The 15,251-nt window shown below is 38.0% G+C and overlaps 1 protein-coding gene across 4 annotated transcripts in view; it reads left to right on the forward strand.

The window, feature by feature from the left end:
* The window catches only part of LOC145481272 (intermembrane lipid transfer protein VPS13D-like), an 82,393-nt gene that overhangs the window by 10,806 nt on the left and 56,336 nt on the right, over positions 1 to 15,251 (forward strand). For 3 of the 4 annotated variants that reach the window (XM_081459721.1, XM_081459723.1, XM_081459724.1), the window contains exons 2-21: positions 280 to 470; positions 1,795 to 1,872; positions 2,061 to 2,156; positions 2,812 to 2,928; positions 3,468 to 3,593; positions 4,457 to 4,507; positions 4,923 to 5,164; positions 5,940 to 6,108; positions 6,947 to 7,042; positions 9,171 to 9,390; positions 9,819 to 10,150; positions 10,530 to 10,696; positions 10,997 to 11,216; positions 11,672 to 11,761; positions 12,171 to 12,270; positions 12,680 to 12,809; positions 12,894 to 13,031; positions 13,642 to 13,732; positions 14,153 to 14,270; positions 14,710 to 14,803. In XM_081459721.1, coding sequence (XP_081315847.1) covers positions 280 to 470; positions 1,795 to 1,872; positions 2,061 to 2,156; positions 2,812 to 2,928; positions 3,468 to 3,593; positions 4,457 to 4,507; positions 4,923 to 5,164; positions 5,940 to 6,108; positions 6,947 to 7,042; positions 9,171 to 9,390; positions 9,819 to 10,150; positions 10,530 to 10,696; positions 10,997 to 11,216; positions 11,672 to 11,761; positions 12,171 to 12,270; positions 12,680 to 12,809; positions 12,894 to 13,031; positions 13,642 to 13,732; positions 14,153 to 14,270; positions 14,710 to 14,803 — 2,866 coding nt within the window. The remainder of the gene's footprint in view (positions 1 to 279; positions 471 to 1,794; positions 1,873 to 2,060; positions 2,157 to 2,811; positions 2,929 to 3,467; positions 3,594 to 4,456; positions 4,508 to 4,922; positions 5,165 to 5,939; positions 6,109 to 6,946; positions 7,043 to 9,170; positions 9,391 to 9,818; positions 10,151 to 10,529; positions 10,697 to 10,996; positions 11,217 to 11,671; positions 11,762 to 12,170; positions 12,271 to 12,679; positions 12,810 to 12,893; positions 13,032 to 13,641; positions 13,733 to 14,152; positions 14,271 to 14,709; positions 14,804 to 15,251) is intronic. The other variant, XM_081459722.1, reaches the window with a different exon arrangement.

The following is a 15,251-nucleotide window of genomic DNA, read 5'->3' on the forward strand; positions in this document are numbered from 1 at the left end:
GCTTAACAGAGGATTTACACATGTAGCCGGAACTCATTCTTGAATTGTGAGGCTGTGACTCAGGACTGTTATCTTTTTCATCAGCACTGAGAATTCCAACCTCTAGTGTGCCCAATTTAAAAATCTGTGAATCATGACTGCTACTCAAATCTTATCAGCTGACAATCAAAAAGAATCAGTACTACATGTGGTGATTCTTTGTGCTGACTGAAAGAATCACCGGCTCTGTAGAGGAGAATGCTGAATGCTCCCTTAACTTGTCATCATTTGTTTTCCTAGGCACTGTAGACCTTCATAACCTGCCATTAAAGAAGACAGCCTTGAAAGGTCTTGAGCTACCATTAGAGGTGAAATCAGGGTTTATTGGACATCTGCAACTCTCAATACCCTTGCGGCGACCAAAGTCTGAGCCATGGATTGTGCATATTAAGAAGCTCTATCTTGTTGCTGGACCTCTCCAACATTCAGAGGTAATAATGTTACATGACACACAGCGTATGTATCAATTATTACTGCTGTCATTGACATCTGCGGCAAGTAGCAAGTGTACATGTATATGTAGCAGCAGCTGCTATAAGGTTGTTAGACATTTGTGGTTTTTCTAGCATTAACTTTGAGCAGCAAACAGCTACTTAAGTTTGAATTGAAAAAAGAAAAATGCTAACAATGAATACCGTCTAAAAATTAGTGTAAGATCATATTATAATCTGTTATTAAGTGACTCTTAATCTCGTGTCAAATTCTCCTTTTTTCATGAATAGAAGTGAAAAGAAATTTGTGAGGAGAATCTTACAGTCTATCAGATATCACTTACTAGGTTCTTTTTCTGTCTGCACCCCTTTAACTCTGAAAGATTAGCCTCTGTGCAGACATATTCTCTTAATTCTTTTGGTTGATGCAGAAAAAAGACATCTGAAAAGATATAGATTAATTAGCCTAGATCATGAATTTGCCTCCTAAAGCTCAGTGATTTTAATTGCATAAAGAATTTGAACTTAGGCAGGGTGCAACTCCAGTGGGGGTATTCAGAGTTCTGTTTTGGGAAGCTTGCACACTTACTGAATACTTACTTTCTTGCTGTGTTTCTACCAAGTTATTTTGTAACATTTACAATCATATGATTATTTTCCATTCATAGCTCACATTGGCAAAAACAATCCTAGTAGTTTGTGGTGAATTTGTTGTGTTTGAAACATTTGAACGTATAACAGTGTACACGTAGTGTTACTATATATGACCCACATGTAACTCCCACATTTTCCTGTTAGTAGCTCTGTAGTACATGTAGACTATAATTGTGCAGCTCCATATAAAATATGTATATCTCCCCTCTGGGAATTCCAATTTAGCTTCATAAATTTTCCTTATTTTTTTTTGGTGTTACAGAATCCCACCCCCATCTCCAGGAAATTCCCATCCCTTCTGTGGGGGGAGACTGGAGTGTAGATATTTTCTGGAACTGCACATTGTGACATGACAAAGTTCAAAATTCAGACATGAGATATGCACATGTACTCTGTTCCTGTGCCCTCTGTGTGAGAGGGCCCTCTCCCTTAGAGAGAGAGAGAGAGAGAGAGAGAGAGAAGGGAGCAAGGGATAAAGGAAACCATGTGGAAACAGGGTGTGGACAAAACTACTGAAGACAACTAATCTACTTTTTGGGCTTAAAACAGCTGGATGCTTTCCTTATAATAATATTTATACATGTATATTTATTTAGTGTTATACCTGCAAATACCTAATCAAGCCAGTTGTTCAAAGTGATGATAAATTATTTATATTTTTTTTCTTTAGTACAATGAAGAAGAAGAAAAAGATCGTGAAAGGGCTCGTAAAAGAAAACACTTGGATGCTTTGGAGGCTCAGTGGCTCGTAAGTAGAGTGATGCACTCCTTTACCTTTTGACTTTAAATTCAAATATTTAATGTTTAAATAATATTAATTATTAACTAATTAATCATCAACTTGGTAGCTTATTTTGGGAAGGATTCAAATTAATATTAAATATTCAATGGAAACTTAATTAAAATCTCCTTGGAACTCTTTTTTTTTTTAAATAGGCAGCTAGAAATGAAAACACTGGAGGCTTCTGGTCTGGTTCATGGTGGCCATCCTTGTATTCATCTTTCTCTACAACAATCGCTGAAAACTTACAGGTACAATGTCATTAATGTTCTGTCTTTAGTGAGAACGGTCCCAGTTAGTCAATTTAAGGATGCCATAAAATCCTGTTGATAGACCCTTCTCTTACAACCTTTTTGATAACATCTAAGTGTACAATTATGCAGATCTATTTTGCTGACTTAACAAATAATCTCTTAAAGTGTTTAAGACCTCTACATCCAGAAAGAAGAGCTTACACTGTACCATAATTTGTTGAATATACATGTAACATTCAACAACAAAACAGTACAAATACTTATTGAAGTACCTATTTAAGTACCTATATACACTGTAGTAAAAAAAAAAAAACTTCAATGTCGATCCTTAACGAATCTTAGAGACGTTTCTGATGGTGCATGTCAGAATGAGCATTTTGTTGCTGTCAGTTGTACTGGATGGCTTTGTGGAATGGAGTGGTTTATTTTTAGAGTTGTTGTATTTAGAGGCAGGATTTGGATGTATTAAAACTGGCAGTTATAGACTTACTTTCATCTCTTACATAATTATACTTAATTTTAACAGAAAATTAGCTGTTTTTTTGAAATGCTAGAACTGAAAAAAGTTCATACCTGCATGTGTCTCCCAGCTGGTTAAATAAAGTGTTCTGTAAGTTATATGTTATTAAGTTTTATTCTTTCTTTGTTCTAGCTTGTTATTAGCGATGTACATTTTCGCTATGAGGATGCCTCAACCAATGAGTCATTGCCTTTTGCATTTGGTATAACCATTGCAAAACTCTCAGCTCAGTCTACCAATGAAAACTGGGTAGGTGAAAAAATAATTGAACTGAACTGTACAAAAAAAATTTGTGTTGTGTTCTGAGGGGTAATAGGTGAATTCTTAGTTTTATTAGGGGGTTTTTGATGAAGAAAATATTGGACACTTAACACTGCACAGCACCTGCTTATCAACAGACTTAAAATGATTACTCAACACTGGATAATGATGATGTATCTACATTTTGGTTTGGTGGCACGGTGGCCTCATGGTTAGTGCCCTCAACTCCAGATCGAGCGGTCTGGATTCGAGCCCTAGCCAGGGACACTCTGTTGTGTTCTTGGGCAAGACACTTTACTTGCACAGTGCCTCTCTCCACCTACAAGTGTAGGTTTACAAACTGGTACTGGCAAATTTAATGCTGGGGATAACCCTGTGATGGACTAGCATCCCATCCAGGGGGGAGTAGAAATATTCCTGGTTGTGCCTCATGCTACAGAAACTGGGATACGCTCCTGCCTGGTGGGCCCCTTGGCTCATATGCCAACTTTGCCTTTTACCTTTTACCTTTTACATTTGGTTTACAGAACCCAGAAGAGATCATTCAGAATGAACGGACGATTAAATACAAGTTAATTGAGTTGCAGAATATGGCCATCTACTGGGACACTGATGTGACCCTTGTAGGTGATTTGCCGTCAAGTGATCTTGAGGTGAGAACTGTGTCACATGTCCACACCTCATGCAGGTGCTTGGTACTTGTTAGGCTTAAATACTGTAAACTGGAACATTTTGAAGCAAACTTGGGTAAATTACTATTCTTCATTATAATTTTTATGGCTTGTGTATGTAGACAATGTGATGCGCACGCTGATTGGCTAATGGTAGGGCATTATTCTTCTGTAATGCCCATGGACAGATTATGGGCCTACTAAAGGAAAAAAAGTATTATGAAAAAAATCATTGTTTTAATTGCTTTCTGAAAATTGTACAGTTGAAAGCAGTGAATGAAGAGGAACACTCTGAGTAAAAATTCTATTACCCTGATGAAGTACAATTTCAGAAGAACAGCAAATTCACTGTGTTAAATTATGATAGAGTTTGGGCTGGACAGAACAAAGGAAACAGCCAAACAGCTTTTTATAAGCCATGGAATAAACTGCTTATTAACCTCAAATGTTTCGTCTTTACAGGAAAATCGCAAACCTTGGTCTCGCCATATTGACCTTGCTCTTGCTTGGTCAATATGGTAAGGTCTCGGTTTGAGATTTTCTGGTAAAGACCTCACTCTCAGTTAATAAGTAGTTGTTAACAACTATATCAAGCTGTATTAAATATGGATGGCTGGGATGCCTGGGGGACTTCACTGAGATCAGCTGGTCTCTAGAAGGTAAAATGTTCCCATGGCTGGCAATCACTGCAACCCAGCTGTGAGCCACTGAAACAATACTGGAAGAGGGATACCGAGGGAGGGGCTGAAGAAGACGAGGTGAAATAAGTAATGCTGACCTAATGCTGACAAATGCTTAGATAGAACTTGTTGAAGATGAAGGCAATAGTTTTTCTGTACTTTCAGAGTGCACTTCAACGAATGATTAACAGAAACCAGGGAAAAGCTGGCTTTAGTGTGAGTACTTTCCGTATCATGTTAAAAAAATTCATGTTAGTTTTAGCTGCATATTAGCAAATTTCAACTTTGCATAAAGAGATCACGATAACTTATAACTAATTACCATGACCCCTTTGTAGTTGTCAGAAAACTACAGGAATAGAATATGAAGCTGGGTGACCTAAAAACATCCTCAAGAATAATTGTCTTTTCATAGTATATTTAGTAGTACATGTATACATGTTGATCAATATATCAGCATGTAGATGTGAATTCAGAGAAATTGAGTTTGATGCAAAAAAAACATTGGATCAACCAAACCTACCCAATACAGTGATCCATTTTTCTGCCAACAAGACAAAAGAGTCTAATATATGTTTCCAGTAACAACAGTTAACAACAGTCCTATGTGCTTTTTGTTCTATTTTATCAGAAGCACCAGTACATATTAAAGCCAACTAGTGCACAAGCTAAGATGAAGAGGAATGCTAGTGCTTTGCCTCTGAGGTCTCGACAAATGCCACGTTTTGTTGTGGATGTTCATGTGGAAAAGATTCCATTGTCACTGGAGGAAACACAATACAAGATGTTAATTGCTCTGATGGATGGGTTTGAAAGACATTTCAGACAGCGTCGGTACCTTAAGTGGAGGCCTAAATGTCAAATCAAGAAAAAGTAAGGGTTTTGTGTTATAGGTAAAGTGAATATGTCAATTCACCAAATCTGTGTAATCCTGTAGATGCACTGTGTGATAAGGTGTGCTATCTAACATGTTGGGCAGGACACATATGATCAGTGTGCATTGACACCTGGCAAAGACATCTTGAGTACTGCCAGGACTATCTGAAACATATTTTAAGTTTTGCAGTTTTGAGAACTGCAATTTGAATTCTAATCTTTTGCTAATTAATTATTCCTTTTGTGGAGCTTACTGTAATTCTAAGAAAGTGGAGATGTACACATGAACATGTACTTGTAAGCTGAAAAAGCTGAGAAAAAACTCACTGAGACATTCATCCATAATGGAAGCCTTTACTGCTGCTCAACCAAAGAACATTGGCCTTCACGTGGTTCATTAGACACCCAGGACGTGACTGATATGCCCTAGCACCTGATTTTCGCAGCATGTTGCCTTCCTTTTTAGAGGATTAATTATGGATAATCATTGGCTGAATTGGATTTAGGATATTACAGATTATTTATGAGGAGCTTTTGATCAGTTTGTCATGATCACAAGTGCAGGAAAATCCCAATTTCTGATAGAATTCATCCCTATAGAATTCAGCCCTGTATACATAATGTGTACCAGTCAGATATCATGCTTACCAATAACCTACAAAGCATTCTTTGCAAGCTAGACTATTGTACTATCAGTAGATGTATATTGTTACTTTTTATTTTCCATTGTCAAGTAATTCCTTACTATCATTCCTATTTTTTTTTTTGTTAGTGCGCGAGAATGGTGGCAGTTCTCAATAAATTGCATTTTGCAGTCAATTAAAGAGAAAAATATCCATCAAACCTGGAGTTTTGCCGTCAAACGAGCTCATGACATTGTGAAGTATGTCAATATATATTCACAACATCTTACCTCTGCCACAGTGGAACCTTTGCTTAAGGTAACTGAATAATTTCTTTTGTAAGGAGATACATGCACGATTGCATAAATTTTGTATAGTACTCAGTTGAAAATTGTTTATGCAAATACACTGTCACGGTGTATTACATAATTGACGTATAAGTTCTGATTGTCATACTCTATTCTTTGCAATTTGGTGACACAAGTTGAAAGTGCTTAGAGTGAAATTTTAAACATTATTTTATGATGCATGGGGTATCCAGTGGCTTCTACTATTCACAGCCAGCACCCAGATAGAATATTGCCCCCATGGCTGGAAAATCTACTCAGTCCAGCCATTTGAGCCCCCATTCCAGGCACCTGTCAACACTGATCAGGATTAGTGGAAAATCCATGAGTGGGATGGGGGTGGGAGAAGGCTTCAAAACAACAACTACAAAACCACTCAGGACTGCTGACAAACTTGAAGATTCAGTTATTACAGAGTTTCAATGTTCCACGTACATGTAAGCCTGCACTTGTGAGGTTGACCACTAACTAAATGGTAAAACCTGGCCCAATCCTGGGGATCAGTAAAACCCTATATGATTCGTCTGAGCCGACAATACCATTACAACCCCTGTTTTTGTGGTTTGACATGACAAGGAATTTTGTTTCAATTGGCAGGTTTCTCCAGTGCATGTATTTCTCATTACTAATTTTGTATACCTGGCAAAGAAAGTCATTGCTGGAGTGATGTGTCACGATACACGCAGCTACAATGTGTTAACATAACAGAAGATCAGTTTGTGTTTAACTTATCTACAGATTAATATCTAGTCTATAGAAGTTGCAATCCTTAGACTACTGCACCTTCAACTGTTTATCTCTATTTCTAGGAGAAACAGTCTCAAATTGAGGACGAGTTAACATTTGAGGAGCTGGTAGTTTTAAGATCCATTGCACAGACAAGGGCTGAGAATGAACTGAGTCAGGTAACATTTTTATGTTACATGGTATTTTTGCAAAATTTAGACAAGCACCGAATAAGCAATTTTGGTTTCTTACTTTGTGAAGAAATTCTTTAATTGTTCTTCAACTGTTGTTTTATTTACTTTTTAGTCCAAGTAGATACAAAGAACAAATGTAGCTTAAAGACACTTTCACTCAAGAACTATAAGTACTATCAGAGAATAGCCTTCTTATCGATTATTTACATTTGCAACTTAGCTCAATAATAATAATAATAATAACAACAACAACAACAACAACAATAATAATAATAATAATAATAATAATAATAATAATAATTGTGCTTGAAAATGAGGATTACAAACTTCTATGGGACTTCAGTGTGTGAACAGACCATGAAATAGGGGCTAGGAGACCGGATTTGGTGATCATTGACAAGAGCGACGAGCTGTCAGATTATAGATGTGGTAATTCCAGAGGATAATGGGGTGAGAGAGAATGAAGATGAAAAAGTTGAAAAGTATCAAGATCTAGCAAGAGAAGTGCGAAAAATGTGGGGTGTGAAGACAAAGGTTATTCCAGTGGTAGTGGGAGCATTGGGATCAATACCACTGAGATTGAGTGACAATCTGAGAGCCATTGAGGTGGGCATTCCTGTTGGACTGATCCAGAGATGTGCATTGTTGGGGTCGGCAAGAATTCTTAGAAAGGTGCTGGAGATGTAGAAAGAAGAGAAAAAGCAAACAAGGGTTGTTTCTTGGCTTCCCTAGGCAACTTGTTGTTGCCCGGAGCCAATGACGAAACCAGCTTCAATATCATCAATAGCTGTGCGAATCTTTAATAATAATAATAATAATAATAACAACAACAACAACAACAACAACAACAACAACAATATTTACAGGGGATATTACCGAGCTAACACTAAGCTAATTAGGTGGTCCTCTATCTAAACTTTGTCTGGAAATTATAAGTAAATGAACTTTTGCTCCCAGATTTAAACCAATCAAAATTTTATTGGATAGTTTTAAGTGAGAAGAAAGAAAATACCCATAGAGAAGTATTTCTTAGCATAAAATTAAGGTTAATGTTGGCAAGCAACCTTAGTTTAGATGAGCCCACACTCATCTCTGCGGTCTTCGACGGCACATGCCCTTCCATATTTGATAACTGCTATTTAAGGATAGCATGCTGTGCAAGTAATCAGTTTCTCCCTTCTCTGAGTCCTGCAAGTTGTTACTTGGCTTCAAGTGTAACCCCTCCCACCCACCCTCTTAACTTGTCCCAGTTAGCATTTACCAGGACTTCAAACGTTAAGGGAGTTTCTCTCCTGTTGTTAGGGCTTCTTAAGCCCTTCAGTTCATTTTAGTTAACTTTTGTTATTAACGCACAACTCTAAATAATTTTTAATAAATTTTAAGGGTTGGGAACTGCTGCCTGCGGTACCCCTTCAGCCCTGTGCTGGAGCCCCGTCAGGGAGGGGACATTTGTTCTCTGGCTGGGTTAACTTGGCCCCATGTAATTGTTCCAGCAACAATGTCCTCCTTGCAGTACAGGCATGGGGCACCCCCTCGGCATGGCGCCATGTGCTGAGGCCCCCAATCCGGTGGGTTTTATCCAGTCGGTGGGCTTTTATCCGAGCCTTGCCAGTACATCCCCTGTCCACTATCGCCCACTACATGGTCTTGTGTCTTTATTGCGCGCCATAACATTAACTGTATATTAACTTAGACAGGGTGATTAGACCACCAGAAAAACCATTAGGTTTCTTTGGGGGCCCACCTCAATTGTTGCAGTGAAGACACTCAAACTGTGTTCAATTGGCATTTCTCTCTACTGCTTTTTTTTAGTGACTATAGACTGAAAGCTCTTGATGTTAACAGGAATATTTTTAATTAGTGTCTTATACATAAGTATGAAGAGTCTTCATTCTATAGTCACCAGAAAAATGTACAAAAACACATCAAATGTTACGGCTCAAGCCCCCCTTCTGTAATTTGGTTTTAATTGTCAACTTTGTGTTTGGCTTGGCTAATGTAGTGTTACTCCATTAAAATATCTTTTCAGATCAGGGTAGAATGATGGTACATGAGTCAAGTTTTATTACTTTGAATCAGTTTGAAACACTGGTGTTAACATTATTTTGTTTAGCAGATGCAGACAGGTAATGCAGATGATTCTCAACCACAAGAGAACAAGGAATTAGGGAAAGCTACCCCAGCCACGGGAGGAGAAGGTGGTAGTTGGCAGGGCTGGCTAACAGGGTGGTACAGTTGGTCTGGAACTGATACTACTGGAACTGGGACAGCTGGCATGCCAAAAGAGAATGATCCAAATCCGTTGTTTATAGGAGAACCTCCCACCACAAAGGGTTAGTTGATGTATCATTCGACTAGTGTTAATGGTTAAATGACTTAATATCAGCTGGTATGTGGTACTTTGGAATGAACATTGTGCTTAGGCCCGCCTTAGGTTTAAGGAATAATAGTTTTTGTCGTGCATCTGAGCACTGTAGCAGTGGCTGTGTGTGTAGTGCCATCATCATGTCTGTATTGAAAAGGTAGAAAAATATTGAAGGAAAGAATAAAACATTTTTGTTTCAAATTAATTGACTTTAAGTCTATACAAAACTGTACTGCTTAGTTGTATTATTATGTAAGTTCAGTGCTGGAGCTTCATGTCTTTTCTGAAATGCATGATTTGCCATTGTTATGTCTCATCATATCTTTTTAGTATAGGAAATCCAGAATGGCTCTTCTTGAAATGGCTTACTCATTTGTGTTAACCATTGTTTTGCAGAGGAAGAGGAGTTTCTTGGAGAGCTTGCTGACAGTCATCTGAATGAATCCATCTTCAACAGAGACCAAGTCTTTGCACACTTGAACTTCAGACTGGGTGCAGGCTCCTTTAAACTGGTCAACACCAAGCACGAAAACACTGCCTCACAAACAACAACTGTGTTGCCAGTAATTGAAGTGGAATTTTCTGATTTGAGATGGGACTCTGAGATGCGGCCTCGTTCAAGCACGTGGGAGTTTAGCATGAGTCTAGGAGCTTTATTTGTGGGAGATACACTGACTACAGGAACTTTGTTTCCAGCTTTGGTTTGTCCCCAAGGTCGGGAGTCACAGGTATATGATTTATTTTCTAAATGGTCTTTGCAGTCAGGTTTTCTTGGCTACAATGTTTACACATACAGATTCTGATATCAAGGAACTGGAACTGTTATACTGGTTATGAAAAATAGTGTACATATTATCAGCGGTAGACAGAGAAGTGCTGGGCACCTCTACCCTCCTCTTTCTTTCATCTCTTGATTGCGTAGTGACTTGATTGAGGTAGATGGTTGGAACTTGCCATGGTGTGGCCAAGCCACTTTATTAATAAATTACAATAAGGTTTCTGAACTCTGCGGTATATTGCAGTACACAAACTAAATGAAGATGGGACAAACAACATTAATAGTACAGTTACTGTAGAACATTGTATCATGATTCCCTTATCTTACAGAGAGTCCTGAATACCAAGAAACAACAGGCTACCGTAGCAAAAGGTACAGTGGGAGCAATGATGATGTCAACTGCAAGTTTGGGACTTAATATTTTACAGGATATGAGTGAACCAGTATTTGAAATGAAGTTTGAATCTCTACCACCTGCAAGCAAAGTTGGTTACAGGTATGTCTTACTCACACTTAGTACAGGTACTCTGGAGTTGTTTTCTTGGATACAAGTGCATATGTTAGCAATTAAAGTATACTTTCTATCATCTCAGAAATGGAGGAAGGTAAAATTGTTTTTCTCACTCACTGCTCGAGGGTAGAAAAGGATATGTAGCTATATTTTGATTCAAGCTTTCTGAAGGTGTTTGTGGTTGCATGACTGCTTTTTTTGTCGAAAGTGTTTATTTACTGAACTCTCTTTAAATAACACCGTTGATTATTATTAACAATTACTGAAACGTGTTATGTTCTCCAGGCTATCAGTAACAACGCAACCTCTGGACGTAGTTTACAATCCTGTGGTGCTGGATCACATTTCAGAGTTTTTTTCTCGTGCATCAATGGAAGGTACTCAAGCCCTTCATATTGAGAGGCAGCTCCGTGAAGTGGCACGTGTGAGATATGAAGCACTTAAAAACCAGACCAGAGCTGAACTTGTCCAAACGCTTGATGCCATGATGGAAGGATCAGAAGTGGTAATTAAAATAAGGAAATATATCTGTATGTACCGGTATGTTGTTACCCTTGGTACAATTTGGTATTTTTCTTTGTTCTGGTGTATGCCAATATATTTTAATATTTATATATAGAGCAAAGGGAAATAGAAAATTGTACCAAGGGTACTCATTGTTACCGTAGGCCCTGTTTCCTGCATCTTCTTGCAACCACAACGAACGCTCACACTTGTTGCAAAGCGTAGGGCATGGAGTTCCTGGTGTGGTATATGCTATGCTGTGCTAATACTGTTATGGACTAGCTATTTTTTACCATGTCAAGTAATGTTTCAAATATTTCCAGGGGCAATTCATTAGTGACTTCTGCTGGACTCTATCTATACAGGAAAAAAAAATGTTTGCAATAGTTGTGGCTGCTTGTCTGTCGAAAATTATGTACCCGATTGAATCTTGTTTTATTTTGTTATGTGTTCAAGGGCCAGTCAAAGAGATGGGATATTCAATTGGACATCTCTGCACCAAGATTTCTTGTTCCAGAGAGTTTTCAGGATAGGACAGCATCAGTGGTAAGTATGAAAATTATTTCTAGAGTAAATCAGAGTGATTATATTCTGGTAAACCTGTCAGAATCTGAAGTCTCCAAAGACATTAATTAGGTATGTGTTAATCATTATTCATACGGCTATCGATATCCCTCTTGCTAAGTACTATTATAACCATATGGTTACAAGCCTGCCAGCTTGAAGCTCTGCTTATTCTTGTTACTTGTGTTTGTTTGGAAATGAGTTGATGGTTGCCTGTAAATGCACTATTCCATTGCTGACCATTTGCTGTATTCCTTGCTTGCCTGACATACAATTCTAGAGATAAATTAGATCTGATGTTGAATTGATTAGTCATGTCAATGAAGGAGCTGAAATACCAAAAGAAAGAACTGAATGAACTCTTCGTGAATACTGTTGTTTTATTTGGTAGGTTTTGATAGACTTTGGGCACTTAAGCTTTGCAAACACCCAAGCGCTTAACAGAAAGAAGACCGTTTCAGAGGGCCATGATACTAAAACAGAAAAGGAAGGTATTTCACATGTTTCGCTATATACGTTGGTAACACTGTGGATCATTGTATAGCCCTAAAGGAAAAACAAAGCAGTATTTCCCACATGTATTTCAGTGACACAGGCAAGAATAGGATGGAACATATTTAGGATTTAACCGTTAACAATAATAAAAGCTAGCCTATAGTGGTGAAGGTAATTTAACTACCCAAAGTAACTGCAGTCACTGTGTCATTCACGTAATAATCTGTCCGCCTTTCATCCCATTTAAATTAAGTCTGCGTTTGTTACATTTGAATAATTTGATGTCTTTGTGCATTGATGAGATGAGGGTCCAAACTAGGGTTAGCGGTACGAGTGCTGTTAATTGTCCCTTTTGGCTGGTTGTAGGTTAGACTTAAACTTTCTTGTTTCTTGGACATTACACAGATGACGCTTTTATGACCCCACCCAGCACCCCACCTGCAGAGGAAGAGGAGTTTTTGTCAACCACCGATTCAACTGATGCACTTGTGAATGAAATAAGTAGTGAATCTCTGATTGACATGATGTATGAGAGGTATCTAAAAACAGCAATTTTTATTCCTGTTATTACTTTTTTTTGACGCCTCAAGGATTATTATTTGTTGATTTTGTCTCTTAGGTACACTCTGGATTTGTCAGACATACAAATGGTGGTTTGTAATGTGAAGGACAACTGGTCCGAAGTTGCCAGCAAACCACCCATGACAAGTGATGTTCATGTGGTAGATAAATTCACAATAGCCATCCAGATGGAAAGGTGAGGAGGTTTCTTTGATTTCCTCAAAGGTTGGTATGCAGTTAAGGATTGTGAGTAAAGATCACCCTGAATTTTCTGGGCGTAGCATTGAGGCAAAGAATCAACCAGTACTCCACAATTCAAGTTGTTCTATTTTTGTGGGCAGGCAGACGAGAACAAGAACTTAATTTGGCGAATTGTTGTATTATGTAGACAGAACAGATAGACATGCTTGGCGCTACACATTCTACTAATTCTTAACCTGCAGTCAAATGGGAGATCTGGAGTTGAACGAATTCGACAAAACCGTCGGCTTTGACACGCTCCATTTTTTGCATGTTTTGGGCGTGTTTTGTTACTTCGAGGTTGACCTTGGCAGCCATAATTTTCACTTTCTCAAAGGGTAGAAGGGAAGTAATTCTCCATTGTTTTCCAAAGATACAGTTTGTTGAGAAAGACATGAAAAGCTCAGCATATTGAGTAATTTTGTTAATTGCTTATAATTTATAAGACATGGAAAATTAGCTCGTTTTGTTTTTGAAACGCTAGAACTACCGTACTGTAAAAAGTTTATACCTCCGTTTTTAATAAAGTGTTATGAATTAGTAAGGTGTGATGTGTTACTTTGCAGGAGATTACTGTTTACAGCTGATCCGCGGTACCCTGCAGTAACGTTTTCTGCCAAACTACCCAGCTTGGTATTGCACATAAATGAACACAAGGTAAGCGGTTGCAACTGGCTGTGTCCTCGTAAGGGTGTTTCTACAGGATTTGTAGATGAAAATAATGTTCATTTTATGAGTGTTGTTGGGTTTTTACTCTACTTGGTCTCCAGAGTTCAAGTCCTTGGTTCGACTACCGTTTGCTGTTTAACAAACTCTAAATCCACTCTTACTAAAATATTACAGCACTAAATCTACAAGAACCAATCAGATTCAGATTCACAGATTGCCAATAAAATACAGCTGATTGGCTAGTAATTAGATATGCTATTCTAAAGAGAGAAATGCTTTAGTCCATATTGACGTGTGAATATGATTCTGGCTCAGTGTTGGACAAAGCAGATGTTGCCTTGCTTGACATAGTGTGGTATCTATTTTTAAATACATACACAGACTAAACATCTTGAATTTGTTCTTTAGCTGCAAGCTTTGACAAAGTGTGTAAAACAGATGCGTAAACCTAAAACGTCCAACCCCACTCCACTAGTGAAACAAGAAAGGATTGTTGCTAGTTCTACTCCACTGCCGCCTCGAGAAAGTAAGTCATTTGATAGAAACGTAAATATTTTTAGTACTAATAGACGTCACAATGTTTTAATTGAATTGCTCGGTTATTTCCTCCACTGCCATTTCCTTCAACTGCAATGGCTATATTTCAGTCTCTGCCATATTAGATATGTAACCACTGAAATGGAGGACTTTGAGTATGCTATCAGTTGGAAAAGAACTGTAGTGTTTCGTGTGCAATGGGATTATAACCTTGTGCAAAATATTTTTTCCTTTTCAATGTATTTCCTTGGAATCCCCGGAGACAAGAAGGTCAGAAGTTTTGGTTATGTAGTGCTTTCATTTTAAAGTTTCGAATCAGTGAAGGCACTTTGCGGCATACGAGGGAGAATAGAAGTTTTGAAATTTTGACCTTTGGCACTTTATCAACGAAATGGTTAGTGGTAAGATGTTGTTATAATTATGTTAAGGGGTGGACAGCCATGGCAGTTTGGACGACCTGTACTACAGCTTGTACAGCAGCAATGTGACAATTCCAGAGATGGTTAAGGACTCACCAACCAGGTAATTGAACATGTCAGTTCATGATTGGGGAGAAACACAATAGATTTCTTGGACAGTCAAGACACGTAGAAAAATTTAATTTCAAAGAGCTAACGTGTTTGCTGGGGAAAAGTTCAAAAATTTATATTTATGATGTTTATGTTTTTCAGAACATTGCGTTAAAAGTTTTTAACTTCTGTTGAATCTACTTTGACACTGCAGCTACATGCATTGTCCAAGTTTGCAGCTTCCAAATCTGAGCTTGTAAAGCATAAATGCGCCACCTTAAAGTTGTTCAAGATAAGAGTGTTCCAAAACTAACCAATTTTGAAGAGAAAAGCCACAAGGGCAGCTCGTCTTTTTCAATTAAAAGGGCATCTTTAGGAGTCTTGTTATCTCGGAAAGTCTGAAAACACTCAAAGAGATAATACCATGTATGTGTCTCACGTGGAGTTGGCAGGCCCTGTGC

This window comes from Orbicella franksi, chromosome 3 (genome assembly GCF_964199315.1).
Source record: "Orbicella franksi chromosome 3, jaOrbFran1.1, whole genome shotgun sequence".
Classification (NCBI taxonomy): Eukaryota; Metazoa; Cnidaria; class Anthozoa; order Scleractinia; family Merulinidae; genus Orbicella; species Orbicella franksi.